This window comes from Lycium ferocissimum, chromosome 11 (genome assembly GCF_029784015.1).
Source record: "Lycium ferocissimum isolate CSIRO_LF1 chromosome 11, AGI_CSIRO_Lferr_CH_V1, whole genome shotgun sequence".
NCBI classification, from domain to species: domain Eukaryota; kingdom Viridiplantae; phylum Streptophyta; class Magnoliopsida; order Solanales; family Solanaceae; genus Lycium; species Lycium ferocissimum.
Window position 1 is genome coordinate 12,097,869 of NC_081352.1, and position 27,026 is coordinate 12,124,894.

The 27,026-nt window shown below is 40.1% G+C and overlaps 2 protein-coding genes across 2 annotated transcripts; one reads left to right on the forward strand and one right to left on the reverse strand.

Moving 5' to 3' along the window:
* Nucleotides 1-4,709: 4,709 nt before the first annotated feature.
* LOC132038042 (uncharacterized) lies at nucleotides 4,710-6,305 on the reverse strand. Its single transcript, XM_059428768.1, has 4 exons — nucleotides 6,240-6,305; nucleotides 5,505-6,086; nucleotides 5,088-5,330; nucleotides 4,710-4,970 (listed from the first exon to the last, which is right to left on the reverse strand). The coding sequence occupies exons 1-4, from the start codon at nucleotides 6,303-6,305 to the stop codon at nucleotides 4,710-4,712; spliced, it is 1,152 nt and encodes a 383-aa protein (XP_059284751.1).
* A 6,849-nt stretch (nucleotides 6,306-13,154) lies between these two features.
* On the forward strand, nucleotides 13,155-13,800 carry LOC132038043 (uncharacterized). The gene is made up of 2 exons (XM_059428769.1): nucleotides 13,155-13,692; nucleotides 13,739-13,800. Exons 1-2 carry the CDS (start codon nucleotides 13,155-13,157, stop codon nucleotides 13,798-13,800), a joined length of 600 nt encoding a protein of 199 aa, XP_059284752.1.
* Nucleotides 13,801-27,026: the final 13,226 nt, after the last annotated feature.

Sequence of the window (27,026 nt, forward strand, 5' to 3'; positions counted from 1 at the left end):
CATCACAGATATCACTACCCCAACACAATCAACACAACCCCAACTGATTTAATCATGGTAAAGACACACACCAAGTTCCCAATTTCAGTACCCATTAAGTTAGGAGTCCTAGGTCCTGTTTTCTAGAGATTTTCGAGCAGATTTACCAAAATAAAACCAAGAAAGGGCCGAAATTCTCTTAACATACCTGATTCACAAAAGAAGTAGAAGAATACTTGAGCAAATATTGAAGAAAAACAGAGCAATTTTCGTGGACAACGGGCAGAGGGTTTCAGTTTTGAGTGGAGATGAGAATGGAGGGTTTTTGTTCTTTTAATTTGTGAAGGAAGGTGGAGAAATCAATGGGGAGTTATGGACAAAAATATGGAGGGAGTTCTGGAGGTTGAAGAGTTTGAGAGGGGAGTATTTTTCGCAGTGGGCATTCAAATAATATACTCTGCCCTTTATTTTGTTATTTAAAAAAAAAAAGCGACTATCAAAGCGTAAATAGGACCCAGAAAAGTATAAAAATTGCTAACCTATTGACGAGCACTTCGACGGCATCGTCGAACGTATCGACGGTCCGTCAACATGCTCGTCGACTTACTTACCTGCAAAGTCACAGTTGTTAATTTTCAGAAGTTCAGCTCTGCATACCGTCATTGTACATTGACAGTTCGTCGACATTTCGACGGCCCGTCTTTGTGCTCTGGTGTACTTCTTTTGGTTTTTCCGAGTTTCAGTTCCTGCGCACGCAACACCCGTTAATCAAAACTAAAATAAAAGAAAAAGAACTAAAATTTACAGAAACAAAATTTGCAGAATTTTAAACTTGGGTTGCCTCCCAAGAAGCGCTTGATCTAACGTCGCAGCACGACGGTGTTATCAATTTACTCTTGGTCGGGACTCGCCGAGTCAGCATTCGTTCCAAGGTGCTTCAACCGATATCGGTCAACAATTCTATCTCCCGCAATCATACCATGGTAGTGCTTCACCCTCTGCCCGTTCACCTTAAATGTCCGAGTTCCATCTTCGGACTTCAATTCAATAGCTCCATGGGGTGAGACACTTACCACTTCAAAGGGACCTGACCACCGTGATTTCAATTTGCCCGGTAGTAGTTTCAATCTAGAATTAAACAGCAGGACAAGATCACCCTTGTAGAATTCCCGCTTCAGGATCTTCTTGTCATGGTACTGCTTCATCCTCTCTTTGTATAATGCTGCACTTTCATAGGCCTGATAGCGGAACCCATCCATCTCATTGAGTTAAAACAACCTGAGTTTGGTCGCTTCTTCCCAATTCATGTTCAATTTCTTCAAGGTCTACATGGCCTTATGTTTAAGTTCAACTGGTAGGTGGCATGGTTTTCCGAAAACTAGCTTGAAAGGTGAAGTCCCAATCGGAGTCTTGAAGGCAGTTTGGTAAGCCCATAGAGCATCATCGAGCTTGCGAGCCCAATCAGTTCTATTTGCATTCACTGTTTTTGCTAAAATACTCTTTATCTCCCAATTAGAGACTTCAACTTTCCCACTTGTCTGAGGATGATATGGGGTTGCCACCCTATGCTTGACTCCATATTTCTCCATCAATCCCGCAAAGGCTTTATTGCAAAAGTGAGAACCGCCATCACTGATTATTGCCCTTGGGGTACCAAAACGAGTAAATATGTTCTTTTTCAATAATCCCATGACACTCTTGGCTTCATTATTAGGTAAAGCCACTGCTTCTACCCATTTGGAGACATAATCAACAGCCACTAAGATGTATTTCATGCCACAAGAGCTTACAAAGGGACCCATAAAATCAATTCTCAACATCAAACACTTCAACCTCCATTACAAAGTTCATAGGCATCTCTTGCCTCAACCAATATTCCCCTGCCTTTGGCATTGATCACAAGAACGCACCATCAGATTATCATCATCAAAGAAAGTAGGCCAATAATAACCACATTGGAGAACCTTTGCAGCAGTTCTCATACCACTATGATGTCCCCCAACTGGAGAGTCGTGGCAAGCCTTCAAAATCTCCAATACCTCATTCTCTGGGACACAACGCTGAATAATGTTATCAACACAAGTTCTGAATAAGTACGGTTCATCCCAATAGTACTGACGAACATCCCGCAAAAACTTTTTTTTTATACGATTTTATCTCGTCAGGAATGATACCAGTCACCAAGTAGTTAGCAAAATCGGCAAACCAAGGTGCCACCTGCATAGACACCACCAACACTTGTTCATCCGAAAAAGCATCTTCAATATCAAGTTCTTCTGCTGGCACCCCAGTTTCCTCAAGCCTAGAGAGATGATCTGCGACCTGATTTTCGGATCCCTTTCGATCTTTTACTTCGAAATCAAACTCTTGTAACAAAAGGACCCAACGAATCAGTCACGGATTAGCTTCCTTCTTTGCCATTAAATTTCTCAACACAGCATGGTCAGTGTACACCATAACCTTGGACCCCAGCAAATAGGACCGAAACTTCTCAAATGCATATACTATCGCAAGCAGCTCTTGCTCAGTTACCTTGTAGTTCATCTGCACCGCTTTAAGTGTCCTACTACCATAGTAAATCGGGTGCATACTTTTATTATGCCTCTGGCCAAGCACCGCACCTATCGCAAAACCACTAGCATCACACATCAACTCAAAAGGCAAGGACCAATCAGGAGTAACAATAACAGGAGCAGTAGTGAGGCACTCCTTTAATTCATCAAACGCCTTTCGACACTTGTCATCAAACACAAACTTAGCCTCTTTTTCAAGAAGCTTGCACATCGGGTTAGCAATCTTGGAGAAATCCTTGATGAAGCGCCTGTAGAACCCCATATGTCCTAAGAAACTTTGGACACCTTTGACTGAGATGGGTGGAGGAAGTTTTGCAATCACATCTATCTTCGCTTGATCGACCTTAATTCCCTTTTCAGAGATTTTGTGACCGAGGACGATCCCTTCCTTTACCATAAAGTGGCACTTCTCCCTATTTAGCACGAGATTTGTCTCCTTACATCTTTTCAGCACTTGACCCAGATGGTCAAGACAATCATCAAATGAGTCACCAACCACCGATAAATCATCCATAAATACCTCGAAGAAATCCTCTACCGTGTCAGAAAAGATCGACATCATGCACCTCTGAAGAGTGGCTGGTGCATTGCACAGCCCAAAGGGCATTCGGCTGAATGCAGACGTCCCCTAGGGATAAGTAAAAGTCATCTTCTCTTGTTCTTCTAAAGCAATGTTGATTTGATTATAGCTCGAGTATCTATCTAGGAAGCAATAGTAATACCTCCTATGCCCAACCTATCCAAAGAATCGATCAATGAAAGGCATGGGAAAATGGTCTTACAAGCAAGGTCGTATTCGGCTTCCTATAGTCCATGCAAACACGTCATCCAAGAATCGTACGCGAGTGGGAATCAGCTCATTCTTTGCATTAGGCACCACAGTGATACCTTGTTTCTTTGGTACACATTGAACAGGACTTACCCACTTGCTTTCTGCAATCGGATACACTACCCCAGTATCTAACCACTTTATAATCTTCTTTTTCACGACCTCTTGCATGTTCTGGTTCAATCTCTGCTGATGTTCAACACTCGTCTTGCTGTCCTCCTCTAGCCAAATTTTATGCTCACAAATACCAAAAAGAATACCCCAAATGTCTGCTATGGTCCAACCAATAGCACGTCTGTGCTCGCACAAAAGATCTACTAAACGCTCAATCTGTTCCTCAGTCAGTAATGCTGAAATGATCACTGGCAATGTCTTGTTCGGCCCAAGGAACTCATACCTTAAGTGTGCTGGGAGCTGCTTAAGCTCAAGATTTGGTGGCTCAACAATAGAAGGCTTAGCTGGTGGAGCAGTTCTATTTGCAAGATCAAGATCAAGCTTTCTTGGGTGGTAAGTATAGGAACCTAGACCCTCAAGCGCGTTTATAGTCTCCACGTAACCCTCCTTATCATAAGCATCAAAGTTTATCAGAACCGTAGTGAGAGCTTCTCGCAGACTTTCTTCTTCTATTTTATGTTCGACAGCATCATCAATCCCATCAAACGAATCAATAACCGAGATATTCTCATAAGCTCTTGGCAACTTCATCCCCTTGCTTGCTTGGAAAGTCACTTCTTCATCATTCACTAAGAACTTAATTTCATTCTTTTCAGAGTCCATAAGCGCTCTTCCCGTAGCAACGAACGATCTTCCCAAGATGATGGGAATATCTCTATCCACCGCACAATCCAGAATCACAAAATCACAAAATCAGCAGGCAACATGAACTTACCCACTTGCACCAAAACATCATCTATAACCCCAACTGGCTTCTTGATAGATCTGTCAGCCATCTGTAATCGCATAGAAGTCGGTCAAGGATTTCTCAATCCGGATTGTTTAAAAATATCAAGGGGCATCAAGTTGATACTCTCCCCATTATCACACAGAGCACGAGTGAATGCATGAAGCCCAATATTGCACGGAATGGTAAACGCCCCTGGATCTCCCTTCTTCTGAACTGTGGTGGAAGCAATAATTGAACTCACACGATGAGTTGAATTCATTTTCTCATGTTGAACGGACCTTTTCTTCGTAAGCAGGTCTTTCACAAACTTAGCAAATCCGGGCATCTTTTTGATAGCATCTAAGAATGAAAAATTCACTGTTAACTGCTTCAACTGATCATAGAACTTCTGACACTTAGCTTCATCATTTTTCTTTGCCAACCTCTAAGGAAAGGGAGGCTTTTCTTTGTACATCTGAGTCAAAGGGCGAAGAGCCCCTTTTATCGAGTGTTTCCCTGTATCAGCAGCAACTTCTGGAATATCAACAACTTTTTCTAGGACTTCCTCATCAATAATAGGCACATCAGAACGCACCTCTTCTTCCTCAATAATTGGCTCTAGATCAACCACCTTCTTGTCAGCACCTTGAAGTATTTTACCACTCCTCGTGCTAATAGCAAAAGTACGTTCTACGCCCCCACCATTCTTCGAGTTTAGAATAGTATCACTAGGAAGCCCTCATTTTCTAGCAGGATGTTGTTCTCTAGAAAGATCACGCATCTGCTGTTCAAGATTATGAATAGCTATTGAATGAGAAACCACCGTCTCTGATAGCCCAGATAATGTCTTTTCAGTGTTTTTCTGACTTGCCAACACTTTCTCCAGCATTGACTCCAACCTCGAACTACTTTGATCATTAGACTGCCCTTTTGGCGGAATGTAAGGGTTGGAACTTCTGTTCCCAAAATTACCGTTGTTGTTGTTGTATCTCCCTTGGTTTGATCCACCATAGTTGTTGTTGTAGTTCCCTTGGTTGTTGTTGTAGTTCCTTTGATTATATGACCCCTGCCGTTATTGGGGTCTCCAGTATCTCTGAATTGGCCCAGGAATATCCCCCTTCGCTATGTAATCTGCATACTGAACATTCTTAATTGGCGAAAGGGGGCCCTCTTGATACGGACCCTCTGGGACTTGGTACATTCCAGGCGGCATGCCTGAGATATCTTCACAAACATTCACCTTCTTCGCTTCTCTCTCATCAAGCCTCTTTGTTAGCAAAGAGAGACTAGTGGCCAATTGTGCCAACGTCTGTTGCGTTTCCTGACTATCTTTCATAATGTTTTGAATCAACGGTGTTCCAAGTGATAGCCCATCAGAATTACTTGAGTGCCAAGCTTGGCTATGTGTAGTCAATCGATCAAGTATATCAGTAATATTCGCATATGACTTATTCATGAAACACCCGCTGGCAGCATTATTGGCTATTGCTTGGGTCATAGGATCCAGACCTCTGTAAAACTTATCCTTCAAAATATGTTCTGGAAAACCATGGTTTGTACTCCTATCCAAATATTCTTTGTACCTCTCCCAGGCTTCAAAAAGTTGTTCCCCATTACGTTGTTTGACCTCGTAAATCTGATCACGAATTTCAGCTCTTTTACTAGGGGGATACCACTTCCTGAGAAACACTTTGACCAACTCATCCCATGTAGCAATAGAGTTTCGGGGTAGCTTTATGAACCATTTTCTCGCTTCTCCGGCTAATGAATATTTGAAGAGTTTCAGCCGAACCGCTTCTTGAGTCACACCCCGCTGGATATACTGAGAGCATACATCCAGAAAGTTTGTTATATGTTGGTGAGGGTTATCATCGACTGCATTCCGAAAGTATCCCTCTTTTTTGAGAATATGATAGAGGGAATTTTCAAACTTGATAGTAGTAGCAGTCACCCTCTAATGAATGATAGCAGATGCAAAGTCTTCATCTGCTTCTGGTTCATCAGCAAAAACATTCTCGACTGGAAGTTCGTTGTTGGCCATGATCACTTAGTTTACAAGGTAGCAAACAAGGTGTGTTGGAATATGACAACGACTTTAAGAAGAGTAAACACTATTTAGTAATTTCAAAACCGTATTCCCCGGCAACGGCGCCAAAATTTGATACGCTCAAATTACACCTATTAATGGTATAACGCTGACGTTATCAAATATAGTAACCCAACGAGGTTGGGGTCGAATCCCACAGAGAATATGGTGTGAAAAGTTTACTAAACAAGTATTATACTAATCTTGCGGTCCTGGTGTATTCCAGAAAAAAGGGTTTTATAGTTGTTTTGGTTTGTGGACTAATTTAAAGTGACTGAAAATTTAAAGTTGTAAATATATGGGTAAAAAGAACTAAGGTTGTGTCCCCGTCAGATAAAGTGTATGATCATGGGTATCGATCTTGATATACTTCTAATGGATTGTTCGTATGGATGCACTTAACCTCTATGTGAATCTGACCTATTTCCCAATAAGAAAAGATTAGTTCTTTCTATGCTTTTTCCAAAGATAAGAAAGTCTGCATGAAGAACGGTTAATTATGCCAAGTAAATTCCTCTTATTCTCAAGCGAATTTATTAAACAGGGTTTATAGCCCTAAGTTCTTGTTATTTGTTCTTACCTAACCCTAGCTATTTTCCCAAATAAACTAAAGTTTATGGCGTTAGCTAATGTTTGCAACCACTAACTATATGATGAAAACGAAGAACAAATAAACCCTAACAATCCATTATGTGTATATCTTTCCCGATCCTCAATCACAACACACCCATCCTTGGGTTCACAACCTTAGTAAAGGTGTTTAGCTACTCATGGCAACAAGAAAACAATAAAAGATTGAAGATTGCATAATTGAATTTTGTATTGAACTTACGAATAAAACTTGAAAGTAATGAATGTAATTGTCTAGAAAGTCTTCAAAAGCAATAACAACTCAAAAGTAATTACTACCAGTCTAAAACTCCAGATGTCTGAAAAATAAAACCTAAACAGGTATTTATACAAGTTAAACTCGGAATAATCAATCCCAGTCCTGTTCTAGCTCGGCTTGCACTTCGACGGGTCGTCGTTGCACTTCGACGGTCGTCGACATGTTCGACGACCATAATGACGATGTGAGTATTCTTTTGTCACTCTGCAGGAACTCCACCGTCGATCATGTCGACGGTGCAAGTCGACGATCTGATGATTTGTCACTTCGCGCAGAACTTATTGACGAGGCAATTCGACAGACCGTCGAGCATGTTGACGGTCCGTTCTTATGCTTATCAGAACAAATTGGTTACTTTCCTTGTTTTTTCTCTTTCCGAGCATTCTAACTTTGAAATACCTGCACAACACGCAAAACACGTCAAACTAACACAAACTTGCTCCAAAACAAGTAAAACTTAGAGTTAAAAAGCATTGGATGTGCCATAATTTCCCGGCACATCAATTTCTCGTGTGTAAAAAAAAAATTGGCCATCGCGATCGTGATGAAGGAAATAATGTCTGAAAATGTTTAAATGGGATAGATCCGAAATATTTAGTATTTTTAGCATATTTTGAGTTCTAGAGCTCCGTTTGAGGTGATTTTTGCGGCTTTGTTCTCATCTCAACGAGGGGGTAAGTATCTAAGCTTTATTTTGGTGTTTCCCCATGATTATTTTCATTGGTTATCATTTTTATCCGTGTTTGGATTGTACAAACTAGGGTTTTGAACCCAAAAGTTGAAAAGTGGTAAATCATGGATTTAAGGATCAAGATGATGACTTTTTGAATAGGTTTTTACGGTTTTAAACTAATTAAGTTGCGGGTAAGCTAAGTTTGGGTTCGTTTTTGGGTTCTGAATTAAATTATGGCAATTTGTGTATCATTGGACTCGTTTAACCTCGTTGAGTACTATTTTTTCTATATTGAACCTGATTTTCTAACAAAATTACAGTTTTGTCCTTCGAGGCTCGGAATTGGCTTTTTAGGTGACTGTTTGGACCTGAATTATTATCCTAGTAATCTGGATGTATACGGACTCGTAAAATTACATAGATTACGTATTTGAAAATTTTGAGATCATTCGAAGGCTTTGAAGAAGGGCAATCCCGTGTGGTGATCATTTGAGCTTCAGACATCAAATCAGGCAAGTTGAGACCTTTCTTGACCGTATTTAAAGCGTCGTGGTTGGTTTAAAATGGACTAATAAAGATGGAGTAATGGGGTAACTAAAGGGGTCCCGATACTTATGAGGTGACGAGCACTTGAATCGGGTACCGGTGCCATGATAGAGGTATTTGTGTAATTTTCATTGTATAGTCAGGTCTGAATGCCATGCTTTGGGCATTAGTTGATGTCATGACCCAATTCGTGAACAATGAGGGCACCTACACTATTCCCAACGGTAGGTGAACCATTCAATAATATTTTGAAAATATTAGATAAGTGACAAAAGATTAGCCAAGTACTAAAACATAACTGATACTGTCATATAATAAGATAATGCGGAAAGAGTAGCTAAATCTTATACAAACCCAAAAATTTAGTCTACAGAGTACAAGTGCTCTAAATGACGGAAAACAAGTCCCAAAGGATGAAATACAAACGTCTGAAATAAACAACTTAAGAGTACTCAAGATGAGATATTGTTATATCCCGCATTTTTGTGCAATCGGATAATTCAAGACAATCGCGGGAGGACAACAAGCAAGGCCTTATTTTTTTTTTTGTTTGGCATATGAGTTGCTTACGAAGAATTTAGAAGCGGAATTATTAAGAGAGTCTAAGGGTAAAATGGTAATTTCACAAGTGTTCAAGAAAAATTCTTGGAAAGTTCCAAGTTGGCCGTGTGGCATGTGTGGCATATGTCCACATTTCTATTAATTAGTGGGGGCTAATTACAAATTATGAGGACATGTGGACCAAATCTTACAAAGGTTTTGTCTTCCTTATTTATTTTTGGGAAAATCCAAGAAAATGGAAGAATTTTCTAGAGAAGGAAAGAAAGGGACCATGTGGCCATACTTTTATTTTGAGGGACCTATCTATAAATATGGAAAATTGGTGGAAGACTTGTATATATATATATGTAGGAAGTCATCTTAATATTCATTATTTCCCCAAAGATTTCAAGAAAGCAAGAAACAAAAGAAGAAGGAGAAAGCTCTAGGCCATTTTCGGCCAAGCTCTAGACCAAAAAAAAAAAAAAAAATATATTCCTACAAAAATCATTTTCTACCAAGTGTAGGGTCCTTAACAAAGTAGAGTTGTTGTTGAAGCAAGAGAAACACAAATTCATAGGTTGGAAATTCAAGTAAGTTGGAGAATCAAAGAAGGAGGTAAGAATTCATTCTCTTTACATGTTATGGATATTTGTGCATGTTGTAGTTTACAAAAATGAGTGAAATTCATGAGAAATATGGAAGTGGGGGTGGTGGCCGTGCATGTGTATATGTGTGTGTAGAAATTATGTGCAAATTATTTTATTTAGTGTTTGGTTGTTATTGTTGTAAATGTTATGTTGATAATGGAAGTTGAATGATTTTGGAGAGGTTGTAGTTGTGTATGCATAATGTTGGCCGTGTAGTTGTGGTATGGTATAGAGGAAAATGAGTCAATTTTATTTAAGTGAATTGATTGTTGTTGTGTGGATTTTATATTGCTAATGAAAAGCTCAATTATCTTAGAGAAATTATGGTAGTTGGAGACTTGTGGTTGAAGTTTATGTAAATTGAATATTATGTTCTCACATGTGTGGAAGACAATGATATTAGTATGGTGTTGTTGGAACATACATTATAAGGTTGTTATTGTTTCTATTGGAGTTGGAAGGTTTTGAAGGAAGTAGTATATTAATTGAGTTATTATAATGTAGCTTGGATTGAATATGGAAATTGTTAGTATGGTTGCTGACATTATGTTGATAGTTTGGCCGGGTTGCATTCCGGGATTGTTGTTGGTTGAAATTGGCCAAGTTGAACTTGGTGGTATGGTGTATTTACAAGGGAAGTGCGCCGAAATTTCGGTAGACAAGTGTTATTTTGAGATTTTACTTCTAGACGCTTGAATTAACATTTGGTAAATGTGACCAAATTGTAGATTTTGGCGAATTTGGAACTTGAGTTTGGAGAAGTGTAAGAAGCGGAAAAGGTATGTAAGGCTTCACCCTCTCTTCTTTGGCATATCTTAGGCATACTAGGTCGGATACAAGCCTCGAGGACAACCCTATTCTCCGGAATCCGTACCTAAAGTTACCCCTCTTTCATTCAATAGAATTGAATTAATATTTTGCATAAAATATTGGAAAGTTACCTAAACATCTAGAACTCGCACAAATAGGACCCGACTACCTTAACACTCTCATAAGTGACGTCTTGGAATGTAACATATATAAATTGTGTACGCCACCTCATTTGACTCGAGGTGGGCCCACTGTTCCCGAATTTTCTTTATTGCTCCGTTTATCAAACGATAAGTGTTGTAACTACTCTAATGAGAATACTTCTATGATGATAAGGATAACGATGATGTAAGGAAGAGAGAATATGTCTATGATAAATATGGCAAGAATGCTTCCATGACTAAGAGTCTTAAGTTAAGAATCTAATACGAGTATGAAAGTGTTAAACTAGTTCTTGGTCCTTAATTCTATTCCTTGGTCATGACACTATTTTATAAAGATTTCAAAGCATATGAATCAACGTTTATGATGTCCATGTTTTCTTTTAATGTTATTTTCCGACGATAGTCTCGCCTTATGATTATCGTCCCTCCAAGGTGAGACATGACGACCCTGATGATTCCATAATATAATCGGAGGTCACCGACCTTACGTCACTCCGATAGAGATTATAGCTTTTCTTCGGGCTCTCTCCCGCATGCTATGACATGATATATGTATAAGTATATTTATATGTATATGTATATGGGGAAGATGGGAAGAAAGGCCAGAGCGCTATAGACGTAATCCACCTGATCAGTTGGTATCAGAGCCGGTGGTGGGCCCAACCCAATGGTGGGGCAAACCCAATGGTGGGGCAAACCTCAGTAAGAACGCTGAGTCCCAGAGTGGGGGGTAAGTGTAAGGCTTACCTTAGGCAAATCCCACATTGGTTGAGGCAAATCCCACATTGGTTCAGGCAAATCCCATATCGGTTAATGTTGTATATATATATATATATATATATATATATATTATAGGTATTGGGTTACAGGAACGAGGGCCGATGTTGTTCGGCAATATGGTAAGATTTAACTTTCTATATATATGGATACGAAATGTTTTCAGAGGAAAAGTAAGCATGCATGGCATCCGGCCTAAAGGGCTCTCATATGTACAGGTTGCCCTCTTATCTCTTTATATGTCCTATGACCCCATAATGTTGCATTTCATACCTTATGTTTCATGATGATGCTTTCATGCCTTACATACTCGGTACACTATTTGTACTGACGCCCCTTATTGTGGGCGCTGCGTTTCATGCCGCGCAGGTGAGCAGGTAGGCGGGCTTGATTCGTAAGAGCTCTATCAGCAGTATTTTGGCAGCGCTCCAGTTGCTCCGGAGCCTCAGTTTCTTGGTATTACTTTTGTGTACCTATTCGGGCACGGCAGGGCCCGGTCCTCCTTATGTATACATGTACTATGTTTAGAGGCTCGTAGGCAGATATGTACAGTCAGATGTTTCGAAACTTGTTGTCCCCGTCGATGTATATCAGATTATTAAAGTTTATCAGTACATGTTCGTAATAATGATATAAATGATAATGCTAAGTAAAGAAATAGCAGTGTAATTCATGTGGCCCACTTAAGAGTAAAGAGTATGGCACGAGGCAAGGGGTGCTCGGTACAAGTATCGGGTACCCATCGCAGCCCCAAGTTGGGTCGTGACAAAAGTGGTATCAGAGCAGGCGGTCCTAGGGTTTGTCTACGAGCCGTGTCCAGTAGAGTCCTGTTTATGGGTGTGTAGCGCGCCACACCTATAAACGAGTGAGGCACAGGCATTTAGGAAACATGACCTTCTTTGTATTCTAGATCGTGCGATAGAGCTATGCTATCAGGTTTCCATATTCTTTCTTAATCCTGCGTTATGGTTTCAGTAATGCCGGTGACGAGGAAAGCTACAGCGGCCCAGAAGGGCAAGACGGTGGCTGGGAAAAGAGTTGAACGGGAGCCACCAGCGGAGGTAGAAGAAGGCGAGTCTCATAACGAGGCTCCTCCTCGTACTTTTCATGCTCCCCCCATGTTAGAGCGAGGGGAGGAGTTCCGGCCCGGCCCCGGCACCCCCGGCTCCACCGCCGGCGGCTCGGCCGGCGGATGGCGAGAGGCTATCCGATTCTGTCGACCGGCTAGTTGCCGCACAGGTTCAGCGGCAAGATGAGGGCCAGGGGGACAGGGCGGTGAGCACTAGGGCTCGCGATTTCATCACTCTGAAACCTCCGGAGTTTTATGGATCGAAACCAGAGGAAGACCCGCAGAATTTTATCGACGAGATGCTGAGGACACTGAGGATCATACATGCTTCGGATACAGAGTCGGTGGAATTGGCTTCATACAGGTTACGGGATGTGGCAGTTCTGTGGTATAATAGCTGGGTAGCTTCGAGGGGAGCAAATGCACCTCCCCCGGTTTGGCAGGAGTTCACTGAGGCATTTTTACGACATTTCCTACCGCCGGAGGTTCGACGAGCTCGAGCTGATATGTTTCTAAATCTTAAACAGGGAAATATGAGCGTCAGGGAATATAGTCTTCGCTTTAACTCGTTAGCTAGGTATGCCCCGGCCATGATAGCTGATATGGGAGACCACGTACACCGGTTTGTGAGTGGGTTGGGGCCACATATAATTAAGGAGTGTCTGACAGCTTCGCTCCAGGATGGAATGACTATTGCCCGTATCCAGGCCCATGCCCAGAACCTGGAGGAGCAGCAGCAGTCACAGAGGAGTGAACGTGATTCTGATAGAGGGTGCAGTAAAAAGGCTAGGTCTTTTGGTACTGGCAGTGAGTATAAAAGAGGGCAGAGGCAGCAATATTCCAGACAGGGCCAAAGCTCGAGAGTTTTGGGTTCTCCGTCAGGAGGAGCTCCCAGTCGGAAGAAGTCATCAATTTCACGATGCAGCCAGTGTAGAAAATTTCACCCGGGTCCGTGCCGTCACGGCTCGGATGCTTGTTATGCCTGCGGACAAATTGGGCACAAGATGCGTGAGTGTCCATCGATGGGTGGTAGTGGTAAGGGCCAGCCCGCAGGGTCAATGGCCGGTTCATTTTCATCTGTGCGCCCTCCTGGACAGACTTCCCAGGCCCCAGCAGGCCGTGGCCGGGGAAGAGGAGGGGCACCTAGTTCAGCCGGTCCTCCGCACCGTATGTATGCATTGGCAGGACGGCAGGATCCTGAACCTTCCGCAGACGCGGCCACAGGTACACTTTCGGCATTTTCTCCGACATGTGTGTGTATTTGGTTTAGATTCTACTCTATCATATGCCGCTCCTTGTATTGTTGAGCATGTTCGGAATTTGGAAATTTAGGACGAAAAGAAGCCGTACACATAAGAAAAAGATAGATATTAGCGATCGCGGAGGCTAAAATAGTAATTAAAAGAGAAAGATACGTTACGGGAGCGTTCCGGAAATCGCCAAGACACCAATTCGCCCCAGATTACGTGATAAAGATAGTCCGGGAGAGTGGAGGCAAGAATATTAATATTAAGGCACTGAAATGCACTAAAGTTTCGAGGTTAAGCGTGCTAGGGTGAGAGCAATTTCAGGATGGGTGACCCCCTGGGAAATATGCGGAAAATTTCATAAATATGGGAACAAGAGACGAATGTGAAATTAGGTAGCCTAAAGTAAATTAGAGTGTATGAAGTGGTTAGAAACTCTATAGAAGTCGGGTAGGTTGGGACGAACTAAACTAGCAGAAGGGGGAAAAGCATGACAGAGCTTCAGGACTAAAGAAAGTTTGATTAGCTTTTGGAAGTGCTTGCAAGTAAAATAGTGGTGGAAATGTATATATGTACATGACATCTTATCCAGGATCGTTAACCCTAACCAACGTTGTCGTGATACATAGAATATGCTAGCTGAATGAAATTCAAAAGACGTGATGAAGGATATAAGTACGGATGTCACAGGGTAAGACCGATGCCGAACCCACACTAGTTAAGGCTAGAAAGCCCTAATGCGGTGATATATGGGTATGTCAAGCGACATGTGAGCTATCTACGAAGGAGACCTCCGAAACATTATAATGCATTAGGAGGCCAATTTAACATTCGGGGACGAATGTCCTAAAGGGGGGGAGGATGTTATATCCCGCATTTTTGTGCAATCGGATAATTCAAGACAATCGCGGGAGGACAACAAGCAAGGCCTTATTTTTGTTTTGTTTGGCATATGAGTTGCTTACGAAGAATTTAGAAGCGGAATTATTAAGAGAGTCTAAGGGTAAAATGGTAATTTCACAAGTGTTCAAGAAAAATTCTTGGAAAGTTCCAAGTTGGCCGTGTGGCATGTGTGGCATATGTCCACATTTCTATTAATTAGTGGGGGCTAATTACAAATTATGAGGACATGTGGACCAAATCTTACAAAGGAAGACATTTAGTCTTCCTTATTTATTTTTGGGAAAATCCAAGAAAATGGAAGAATTTTCTAGAGAAGGAAAGAAAGGGACCATGTGGCCATACTTTTATTTTGAGGGACCTATCTATAAATATGGAAAATTGGTGGAAGACTTGTATATATATATATGTAGGAAGTCATCTTAATATTCATTATTTCCCCAAAGATTTCAAGAAAGCAAGAAACAAAAGAAGAAGGAGAAAGCTCTAGGCCATTTTTGGCCAAGCTCTAGACCAAAAAAAAAAATATATTCCTACAAAAATCATTTTCTACCAAGTGTAGGGTCCTTAACAAAGTATAGTTGTTGTTGAAGCAAGAGAAACACAAATTCATAGGTTGGAAATTCAAGTAAGTTGGAGAATCAAAGAAGGAGGTAAGAATTCATTCTCTTTACATGTTATGGATATTTGTGCATGTTGTAGTTTACAAAAATGAGTGAAATTCATGAGAAATATGGAAGTGGGGGTGGTGGCCGTGCATGTGTATATGTGTGTGTAGAAATTATGTGCTAATTATTTTATTTAGTGTTTGGTTGTTATTGTTGTAAATGTTATGTTGATAATGGAAGTTGAATGATTTTGGAGAGGTTGTAGTTGTGTATGCATAATGTTGGCCGTGTAGTTGTGGTATGGTATAGAGGAAAATGAGTCAATTTTATTTAAGTGAATTGATTGTTGTTGTGTGGATTTTATATTGCTAATGAAAAGCTCAATTATCTTAGAGAAATTATGGTAGTTGGAGACTTGTGGTTGAAGTTTATGTAAATTGAATATTATGTTCTCACATGTGTGGAAGACAATGATATTAGTATGGTGTTGTTGGAACATACATTATAAGGTTGTTATTGTTTCTATTGGAGTTGGAAGGTTTTGAAGGAAGTAGTATATTAATTGAGTTATTATAATGTAGCTTGGATTGAATATGGAAATTGTTAGTATGGTTGCTGACATTATGTTGATAGTTTGGCCGGGTTGCATTCCCGGGATTGTTGTTGGTTGAAATTGGCCAAGTTGAACTTGGTGGTATGGTGTATTTACAAGGGAAGTGCTGCCGAAATTTCGGTAGACAAGTGTTATTTTGAGATTTTACTTCTAGACGCTTGAATTAACATTTGGTAAATGTGACCAAATTGTAGATTTTGGCGAATTTGGAACTTGAGTTTGGAGAAGTGTAAGAAGCGGAAAAGGTATGTAAGGCTTCACCCTCTCTTCTTTGGCATATCTTAGGCATACTAGGTCGGATACAAGCCTCGAGGACAACCCTATTCTATGGAATCCGTACCTAAAGTTACCCCTCTTTCATTCAATAGAATTGAATTAATATTTTGCATAAAATATTGGAAAGTTACCTAAACATCTAGAACTCGCACAAATAGGACCCGACTACCTTAACACTCTCATAAGTGACGTCTTGGAATGTAACATATGTAAATTGTGTACGCCACCTCATTTGACTCGAGGTGGGCCCACTGTTCCCGGATTTTCTTTATTGCTCCGTTTATCAAACGATAAGTGTTGTAACTATTCTAATGAGAATACTTCTATGATGATAAGGATAACGATGATGTAAGGAAGAGAATATGTCTATGATAAATATGGCAAGAATGCTTCCATGACTAAGAGTCTTAAGTTAAGAATCTAATACGAGTATGAAAGTGTTAAACTAGTTCTTGGTCCTTAATTCTATTCCTTGGTCATGACACTATTTTATAAAGATTTCAAAGCATATGAATCAACGTTTATGATGTCCATGTTTTCTTTTAATGTTATTTTTCGATGATAGTCTCGCCTTATGATTATCGTCCCTCCAAGGTGAGACATGACGACCCTGATGATTCCATAATATAATCGGAGGTCACCGACCTTACGTCACTCCGATAGAGATTATAGCTTTTCTTCGGGCTCTCCCGCATGCTATGACATGATATATGTATAAGTATATGTATACGGGGGAAGATGGGAAGAAAGGCCGTATATGATATAGACGTAATCCACCCGTATATGCTAGTATGGTGGGGCAAAAATGGTGGGGCAAACCTAGTAAGAACGCTGAGTCCCAGAGTTGGGGGTAAGTGTAAGGCTTACCTTAGGCAAATCCCACATTGGTTGAGGCAAATCCCACATTGGTTCAGGCAAATCCCATATCGGTTAATGTTGTCCCGATGCGGGAATATATATATATATATATGTATATATATATATATATATATATATACGAGTTTTTATAGATGTTGTTCGAACGAACATGGTAAGATTTAACTTTTATATATATAGATACGAAATGTTTTCGGAGGAAAAGTAAGCATGCATGGCATCGGCCTAAAGGGCTCTCATATGTACAGGTTGCCCTCTTATCTCTTTATATGTCCTATGACCCCATAATGTTACATTTCATACCTTATGTTTCATGATGATGCTATCATGCCTTACATACTCGGTACACTATTTGTACTGACGCCCCTTTATTGATTTGCGTTTCATGCCGCGCGGTGAGCAGTAGGCGGGCTTGATTCGTAAGAGCTCTATCGGCCAGTATTTTGGCAGCGCTCCAGTTGCTTCGGAGCCTCAGTTTCTTGGTATTACTTTTGTGTACCTATTCGAGCACGGCAGGGCCCGGTCCTCCTTATGTATACATGTACTATGTTTAGAGGCTCGTAGGCAGATATGTACAGTCAGATGTTTCGAAACTTGTTGTCCCCGTCGATGTATATCAGATTATTAAAGTTTATCAGTACATGTTCGTAATAATGATATAAATGATAATGCTAAGTAAAGAAATAGCGATTTGCAATTCATAATTCATGTGGCCCAAGGGGTGCTCTTAAGAGTAAAGAGTATGGCAACGAGAGATCGAGATCTACATATCGGAAAAAGAGTGCAGAAGTGTTGTATGAGTATAACACTAGTACCTTGTAGGCATCATAGGCCGCCAACGATAGGAATACGCAAATAGCATATAAACACCAAAGAAGCATCAAGTATGATAGAAGAGTAAAACACCTTAACACTAATTACTTAGCATAATTCAATGAAGTCTAATAAGAAGTTAGATTAATCAGTCAAGCACAAAGCACACAAAAGAGTGATGTAGTACATGAATGATGAAACTAAATGCAATGTATTGGCCAATAAAATACCCGGTATACACATGCTATAGTCCATGCCATATAGTCATGACCCATGGGGGACTTGTGAGGTTTATATACCTATCACTATACCACCCGAGGTCCTTTCCCTTCGGACTGTGACCACTCACTATACCGCCCGACTTTATCGCTGAACTGTGCGACACTCACGATACCGCCAGGCTATCCCACTAGACTGTGAGAACATAATCCTTACCTTTTTCCAGTCCTTATACCGTCTTGCATTCTTAAGTAAAACATAGCTCATTCAAATGATCATATAAATACTGGTAGACATGGGAAATAATGCATGATATTCCATGACAACAACAACATGAATCTCTAGAATGAACATGAATCATTAAGCAGTTTCATATGCTAACTCATGGACTCGAATCATTTACTTTAACAGTTATGCGAGATAAAGAGAGATCGGGTAATCAATTAAAAAAACAAGTAATAGTCAATAATCGCCAACATAGCCCACATAATCAGAAATCATACCAACTTAAGTGGATTTATCACCACAACCATGCCCGAACGCTTAACATGCTCTTCCCGTCATTTTAACTATCCAAAAATATACACCAGTACCCACTAGAGTACTCATCGTAATCACTAAGGTTGGACCCCCATCATGCCCAATACACCTTCAGAATATATAGACTAAGTATGCACTCCAACCGAAGTCTAAAGGAATAGACCATAACCTACATCGATGCCGAGCGGGTTCCACGACCAATTAGGCATGAGCCTTCCCCTTTTGAAGCGCCTCAGAATGAGCAAGGTCTAGAAATTATGAATTCTATGTTAACATATGATTCTAAAGGTACCCGTAAAGCTATAGAAGAAATTTGGGTCAAAAAGTCAACTCAAAAACCCATTTCCAAACCCCAAGGGTCAAAATGGTAATTTATCAAGAATTCAAGATCTATAATATCAAAATAAGATTATATGCAGTCACACGATTCTAGCAACACCCATGTTGCTATGGTTTAGTTCGGAACCCAAATAAACCCCAAAATAACCAAACCCGAGCCCTAAGGGCAAAATTGGAAATTGAACTTAAATTCACCCTATCCATAGTCTATTCAGTCATAATCCTCAATATCATCAAGTTCTAACTACAAATGAGCCGTCAATTTCATTAATTACTCTAATCCCATTACGTGATAAAAAACCCAAAATCAAATCGTCAAAACACGGATTAAATTAGGAAATTTGGTGTTCGGAATAGTTTACCCAAAGCTTAAACAAGTTAATACTAAGAAATTCTCAAACCCATCATTATTTGGTATCAAATTTAACAAAATATCCATTCCTAAGTTAGGGCTAAAATCCCCCAATTTCCTAATCCCAAAGCATGAATTAATCACAAACTAATGGATTTAATCAAGGGAAAATGATAAAATAAAGGTTAAGATCTTACCCTAACAATGATTCTTGAACCTAGCTCTTGTTTTCTCCTAAAACCGAGCTTTAGAGAAAGAGTTATGTGGAAATGGGGATAAATACCGAAGTTGGGATTTATTCTTGTTCACTAGACAACACTTCATCGCGAAAGCGAGGCGGACTCACGAACGCGATGCACAGACCCAGCCTAACATCGCAAATGCGAGGGTGGACTCGTTAACGCGATGCCAAGCGTGACCCGGCCCAACACGCAGTTCCCCTTCGTGAATGCGATTGAGGCATCGCGTTTGCTTTGACCACCCTGGTCAACTCTTCATGAATGTGACAGTGCACCAGAAACATCTGGTGTCTTCCGAGATTGGTTTAGACACCTGAAACTCACCCGGAACACCCCGAAGACAAACCAAACATGCATTTTAATCAAAGAACGCACTACAAACTCCCTCGTGCACTCAGATTTCTCAAAAGAGGTCATCTTGACCCAGGGTTGACTAGGGTCAATTCCAAAACATCAAAAACTCAACTTTCAAACCAACTACTCAATTCACACTCGAACGCCTCGGGACCCAAACCAACTATCATACCAAATGAAAAATCACGTCCCGGACCTAGCGGGACTATCGAAATTTAATTTCGGGTGCATTTACCAACTTTTGGTCAAAGTTTCACCCAAAATCAAACTTAAGGATCTAAGACTTAGGTTTCTCACCCCGATTCTCAACCAATTGCCTCAAAACCCGTACCACCCATCCCGCAAGTCAAAAACGCCGAACTAAGGCTAAAGAAAGGGTTGTTTAGGCAAAATTGAGTAAAATCACTAAAACAACTAGGCGGGTCGTTACATCATCCCCTACTTAAACACGTTTTCATCACGTAAAGAGGAAGAAAGTACCTGATTAGCGAAAAGCTGGGAATATCTGCTTCGATATCCGACTCAATTTCCAAGTAGCCTTCTCGACTGAATGATGCTTCCATTGAACCTTCACCGAAGCTATCTCTTTGGACCTCAACATCCGAATTTGACTATCTAGAATGGCAACCGACTCCTCCTCAAAAGTTAAGTTCTGATCAAGCAACACCGAATCCCACTGAATCACATGAGAACCATCTGCAAGGTACTTATTGAGCATCGAAACATGAAACAAGGTATGAACACCTGATAGACCGGGTGGCAAAGCCAACTGATAGGCCACCACACCAATACACTGAACAATCTCAAATGGCCCAATATATCTCGGACGCAACTTTCCCTTCTTCCAAAACCTCATCACACCCTTCATGGGTGAAACTTTCAACAAAACTGGCTCTCCAACCATGAAATCCAAATTGGAACCTTCCGATCCACATAACTCTTCTACCTACTCTAAGCTGTCAGAAGTCTCTCCTGAATCAACTTGACCTTGTCCAAGGAATCTCGTAGAAATCCATACCCCAAGGCCTAACCTCGAATTCATCAAACCAACCAACAGGGGAACGACACCTCCTACCATACAATGCCTTAAATGGGGGTCAATCACAGAGGCCTGTAACATGTCCTCATGGACTGGCTATCAGTCTGAGGGTGAAATGTACTGTGTTTAACTCGGGTACCCAGCTCCTTCTGCATAGACCGCCAGAAGTGAAATGTGAACTAAGTCTCTCGATAAAAAATTATAGAAATGGGCACCTCATGCAAATGAACTACCTCCTTGATGTATATCTTGGCCAACTTCTCTGAATTGTTAGTAGTCTGAATAGGTATGATGTGAGCAAATTTAGTCAAACGGTCCACAATGACCCAAAAGGCATTAAATTTCCCCAAAGTCCATGGTAACCCTACCACAAAGTCCATAGTAATCCGTTCCCACTTCCACTTAGGAATGGGCATCCTCTGAGTAATCCCACTAGGCTTTTGGTGCTCGTACTTCACTTGTTGAAAATTCAAACACTGAGGGCAATGAATGCCCAGGGTTCTAAAGTTTTAAGGTTTGTGTCATGTTAATTAAAAGACGTTGCTCACACTTGGTTTAAGGTATGGGAGTCTGAAAGAGGTAATGATGTTGTACCTCTTACTTGGGCTGAATTTGAGGAGGCGTTCATCAAAAGGTTTCTGTCTGATGAAGAGAGGTTTGTTATAGCTACCAAGTTTGAGAAACTTGAGCAAGGTACAAAATCTGTTCATGAATACAGCTTGGAGTTCACCCGTCTGTCAAAATATGCACTGTACATGATTCTGACTGAGAAGCATAAGTTGACTCATTTTGTACGTGGGTTGGTCCCACAAATTAAGTCTGCATGTGCTACTATGTCTTCTACTTGCATTTTCTCATCATTAGTTGGGTTTACTGAGTAACAAGAGAACTGGAAGAACGAGGAGAGGGTGGAGAGAGATCAAAACAAGAAGGCCCGATCTCATCTTGGTGGCTTTAGTGGTAATGTTAATGGAGGACAAAGGAAAGGGCACTCAGCATCTACTCAGTCTGGCACTTATTTTAAAGCCAGTGTGCCTTCTGGTAGAAAAGGGCAGTGAACTAATAATAATCAAAGCATATTTTCTCAGGGCAGTAACCCACCAGCTGTGTGGGAGGATCGTATTTGTCATCACTGTGGGATTAAAGGCCACATTAAGAGAGACTGTCGAAAATGGCTGCGTGAGAGGCTAATATGTCCAATCAGAGGAATGATTCGCCTGCTTCTACTTCTGTTAAGAATTTACCTACTGGCAATCTTTTGCTAATAATCAGAATGCTCATAGTAATGGTAAAAGAAAGGAAGTTGCTAATACTTCTAATGGAGGAATAACTCGACTTTATGGGTTGACTCGTAGGGAGGTAGCTGAAGCCTCTGACACTGTGGTTACATATATTCTTACTATTTGCTCCTTTGATGCATATTCGTTGATCGATCCGAGTTCAAACTTATCTTATGTGACCTTATATTTTGCTCTCGATTTTGGTATGGAACCTGAACTGCTGTTGGAACCCTTTGCTGTCGATACACCTTCTAGTATTCCTATTATTGCTTCTAGGGTCTATAGAAATTGTGTTTTTGTGATTAAGGGTCGTGAGACTATGGTTGATTTACATGAACTTGAGATGGTGGATTTTGATGTCATTATGGGGATGGATTGGTTGTCCGCCTGTTATGCTAATGTGGATTGTCGCCATAAGTAAGTTAATTTTGCCTTTCCTGATGAACCTATTATTGTTTGGGATAGTGAAATTGCTAAGCCCCGGGTAGGTTTATTTCCTATCTTAAGGCTCGTAAATTGATTACTAAGGGTTGTATCTACCATTTGGTTGCGATTAATGATACAAAAGTCGTAGTACCTGAATTTGCATCTGTTCCCATATTTACTGATTATCCCAAAGTGTTTCCCGAAGATCTTTCTAGTATTCCTCCTGATAGAGTCATTGATTTTGGGATTAATGTTATTCCCGACACCCAACCAATTTCTATTCATCCATATCGTATGGCTCCAGCAAAGCTAAGGGAATTAAAAGACCAATTAAAGGACTTGTTGGATAAAGGTTTCATCCGACCAAGTTCCTCATCTTGGGGTGCTCCAGTCTTATTTGTTAGGAAGAAAGATGGTTCCCATAGGATGTGTGTTGACTATCGCCAGCTTAATAAGGTGACCATTAAGAATAATTATCCTTTGCCTAGGATAGATGATCTATTTGACGAACTTCAGGGTGCTAAGTTCTTCTCGAAGATTGACTTAAGGTCTAGGTATCACCAATTGAAAATAAAGGAGTAGTATATTCTGAAGACATCGTTCCGTACTCGTTATGGGCACTTCGAGTTTCTAGTAATGTCCTTTGGGTTGACTAATGTGCCTGCTGTATTTATGGACTTAATGAATCATGTGTTTAAGCCTTATCTGGATCATTTCATCATTGTTTTCATTTGCTATATTTTGGTGTATTCAAAGAGTCGTGAGGATTATGCAAATCATCTAAGAATAACCCTGATAACACTTAAGGAGAACGAGTTTTATGCAAAATTTTCTAAGTGTGAATTCTAGCTTAATTCTGTGGTTTTTTAGGCCATGTGGTGTCTGGCGACGGTATTAAGGTTGACCCTCAGAAAATTTCAGCAGTGAAGGATTGGTCTAGAACCACGAGTGTGACTGATATTCATAGTTTCTTAGGTTTGGCTAATTATTACAGAAAGTTTGTGGAAGGCTTTTCATCAATAGCCTCGCCATTGACTAAGTTGACGCAAAAGGCTACTAAGTTTCGCATGGTCTGAAGCTTGTGAAAAGTGTTTCCAGGAGCTTAAGGCAAGATTGACTTCGGCTCCTATTCTGACTTTACCCTCTGGGTTCGGTGGCTATGTGGTGTATTATGATGCCTTTAGGATTGGGTTGGGTTATGTGTTGATGCAGAATAGTAAGGTGATTGCTTATGCGTCGCGACAGTTGAAAAAGCATGAGAAGAATTACCCGACTCATGACTTGGAGTTGGCTGCTGTGGTATTTGCTTTGAGATTTGGCATCACTATTTGTATGGTGAGCATTGTGATGTTTTCACTGATCACAAGAGTCTACAATATATCTTCAAGCAGCAAGAGTTGAATCTCAGACAAAGGAGATGGTTAGAGTTGTTGAAAGATTACAACTTGAATATCTTGTATCATCCGGGTAAGGCGAATGTGGTTACCGATGCTCAGAGTAGACAGAAGTCTGATACGGACATGAGGCGACGTGAGCTAGAGTTTTCTGTTGGTGACAAGGTATTCTTGAAAGTGCCGCAGATGAAGGGAGTAATAAAAAGGGCAAGCTTAGTCCTCGTTTCATTGGCCCTTATGTGATTGTGAGGAAAATTAGGATAGTGGCTTATGAGTTGAAGTTACCATCTGATATGGCCATAGTGCATCCTATGTTTCACATTTCGATGTTGAGGTTGTACAAACCTGATCCTTCCCATGTGTTGAACCATGAAGAGATTGAAATTAACAAAGGGTTATCTTATGAAGAAGAACTAGTTCAGATTCTAGATCGTCAAGTTAGAAGGTTGAGAACAAAAGATGTAGCTTCAGTAAAAGTCCTGTGGCGAAATCATGATACTGAAGAAGAAACTGGGGAAGCAGAGGAGGACATGAAGAAAAGATGTCCTCATTTATTCCCTATTGCAGGTATGAGTTAAAGTTTCTAGCTATTCTTACGCAAATCATTTGAGTTTGTTTGAAAAAACTTGTGGTTTAGTAAATCCTTGGTAGGCTACGATTCTCATTCGAGGATGAATGATCTTGAGGGGGGATAATGTAACACTCTGTAAATCTGAGTTAAGTGTGAAAGCATCTTGGAGAATCAGGACTCCACTGTTTTGTTAATGAAAAATACGGCCAAAGAATACGGCCCGTATTTTGAAATACGGCTCGTATTTTGAAATACAGCCCGTATTTCTTGGGCGTATTTCACCTGCCTCCCTATGTTGTCCACTATTTTGTTAATGTAAAATACGGCCAAATAATACGGCCCGTATTTCTGGGGCGTAATTCACCCGCCTCCAGCAATGCATACATAAAGGTGGTTCAGTTAATTTTATCACTTATTCACATTCTCATAAACCCTAAGGACGAAATCTTTCCTCCAAGTCTTCAAACATTAAGGTAAGAACATCTTTAACACTATTAATCAATCCTAGCATTAAACCCATGATTCTTAACATGATTCTTGAATGAAAAACCTTGGGTTGCAGGGTAATCTTTCTCAAAGGGACTCAAGCTAGGGTTTTGGGTGTTCTTCGTTGTAAAAGTGAATTGTTGAATTACGTAAGGCTTAATTAAGGTATGTCTCTTTTGAAAACCTTATTTTGGATGTATGTCTCCTTTTCAAAAGTTCTTTATTGAATAAAAAGGTGAACTTTTCATACTTAAAAACCCTATTTCATGCTTTGAGTGTGGTTGGTGTGCGTGAGGGGACAAGCGCACATTAAACCTTGATTGTATTATACTCTATACATGTATACATAATTCTAATCGTTCTCCTCTATAAGAGATGATCATCAATAATGGCTAAGGGTTGGTAATGGTGTTGTATGATGAACTATGACAATTGAACCTTTTTTAAGGAAGTGGAAACGTTGATACGCTCAAATTACACCCATTAATGGTATAACACGGACGTTGTCAAATATAGTAACCCAACAAGGTTGGGGTCGAATCCCACAGAGAACAATATGTAGGCAATTTAAGCAGATTAGGAATTATCACTAACAATAGCTAGACCGAACGCATCAATGGTGGTTTTTGATAAGGTTTTGATAAAATACGGAAATATAAATTCTAATCTAGAAAGCAAGTAAATTGATCAATGGCCACAAGAATGGAATAAAGGAAACTACTTCTCAAGTAACGATCCAATATATTTCACGAATTATAAATAATAGCAAGTTTATTTTATTTAGCCTCGGATAATGACTCTAAATTAACTTCTCCCGAAGATTAACTAGACTACCCAATTGAAGATCCCTCAAGCAATTAGGAGCATTAAGAACACCCGAATATGGCTACAAGTGGTATCGCCTATTCCTAGGTCAATTTCCATTATATGAGGTTTAACGCCCCAAATTCATGTTAATTATTCTATCCCAACCCCATTCTTCCTCTTCCAAGTTTCAAACAAAGTAAATGGGCAAGTCCTAGGGTTAGCTACTCCCTTGAGAAACGTTGAAAAACAAGAATAATTAAAATAACAATAACTTACTTGATTAAAAATAATGTCGATCAATAAATAAGCACAACAAGAGTATCAATCTTAATTGTCACCAAGAAATTCCCATAAACAAGGATTAAATAAAAGAAAGAATATTTACGTAGGAACCTAGCCTCCAAACTTGTGTTTTTTGCCAAAGATATTTAAGAATTGTGGCTTATGACATATTTATAGGTGTAGGAAAAAATCCAGATAAAATAACTTAGTCCAAAACTAAATAGGAAGAAGTAAATATCCAAAAACTGCACCGTGCGTTGCACCAAGTTGATCGCTCTTGCTGCTCTTCAGAATACTGCCAGTTAAATACATTAGTGCTCTCTCTTATTTTCATCAAAACAATTGCAAACAAATTGGACCAACAATCATTGCCTCAATCATTACATAATTATTATGTCTCCCACTTGTCTTTCCCCTTTCTTTTTTCCTTTTTTTTTCACTTTTATCCAATTTGCTTCAAATATCTTCATCTTAACACCGCTTTATTCCTACACAATAAAAATATAATATTAAGCACAAATCAATATAATTAATACTCAAAAGACAATCAAAAGTACTAATATGTGAGGCAACAATGGCTAAATATATGCAAATTTGGCCTAACATCACTACCCCACACTTAAACTCTTGCTCATCCTCGAGTAAGCATTAAAATCACTCTCAATAAATCAAGCCTAGGAACACCACCACTTTGGTTGATACAAACAATTAGGCCTCATAGCAACTCAAACCATCAAATATATACTTCCTGATCATCATGCAAGATATGCAAGCCAACTCAAGCAAACAACAAACTTCTAACCTCAAAGACGGACTCTAACTCATCAAATTTAAGCTCGCTCACTTACTCTGTCAAAGAAGCTAATAACATCACCTATCTATCATGAAACAAGTGCC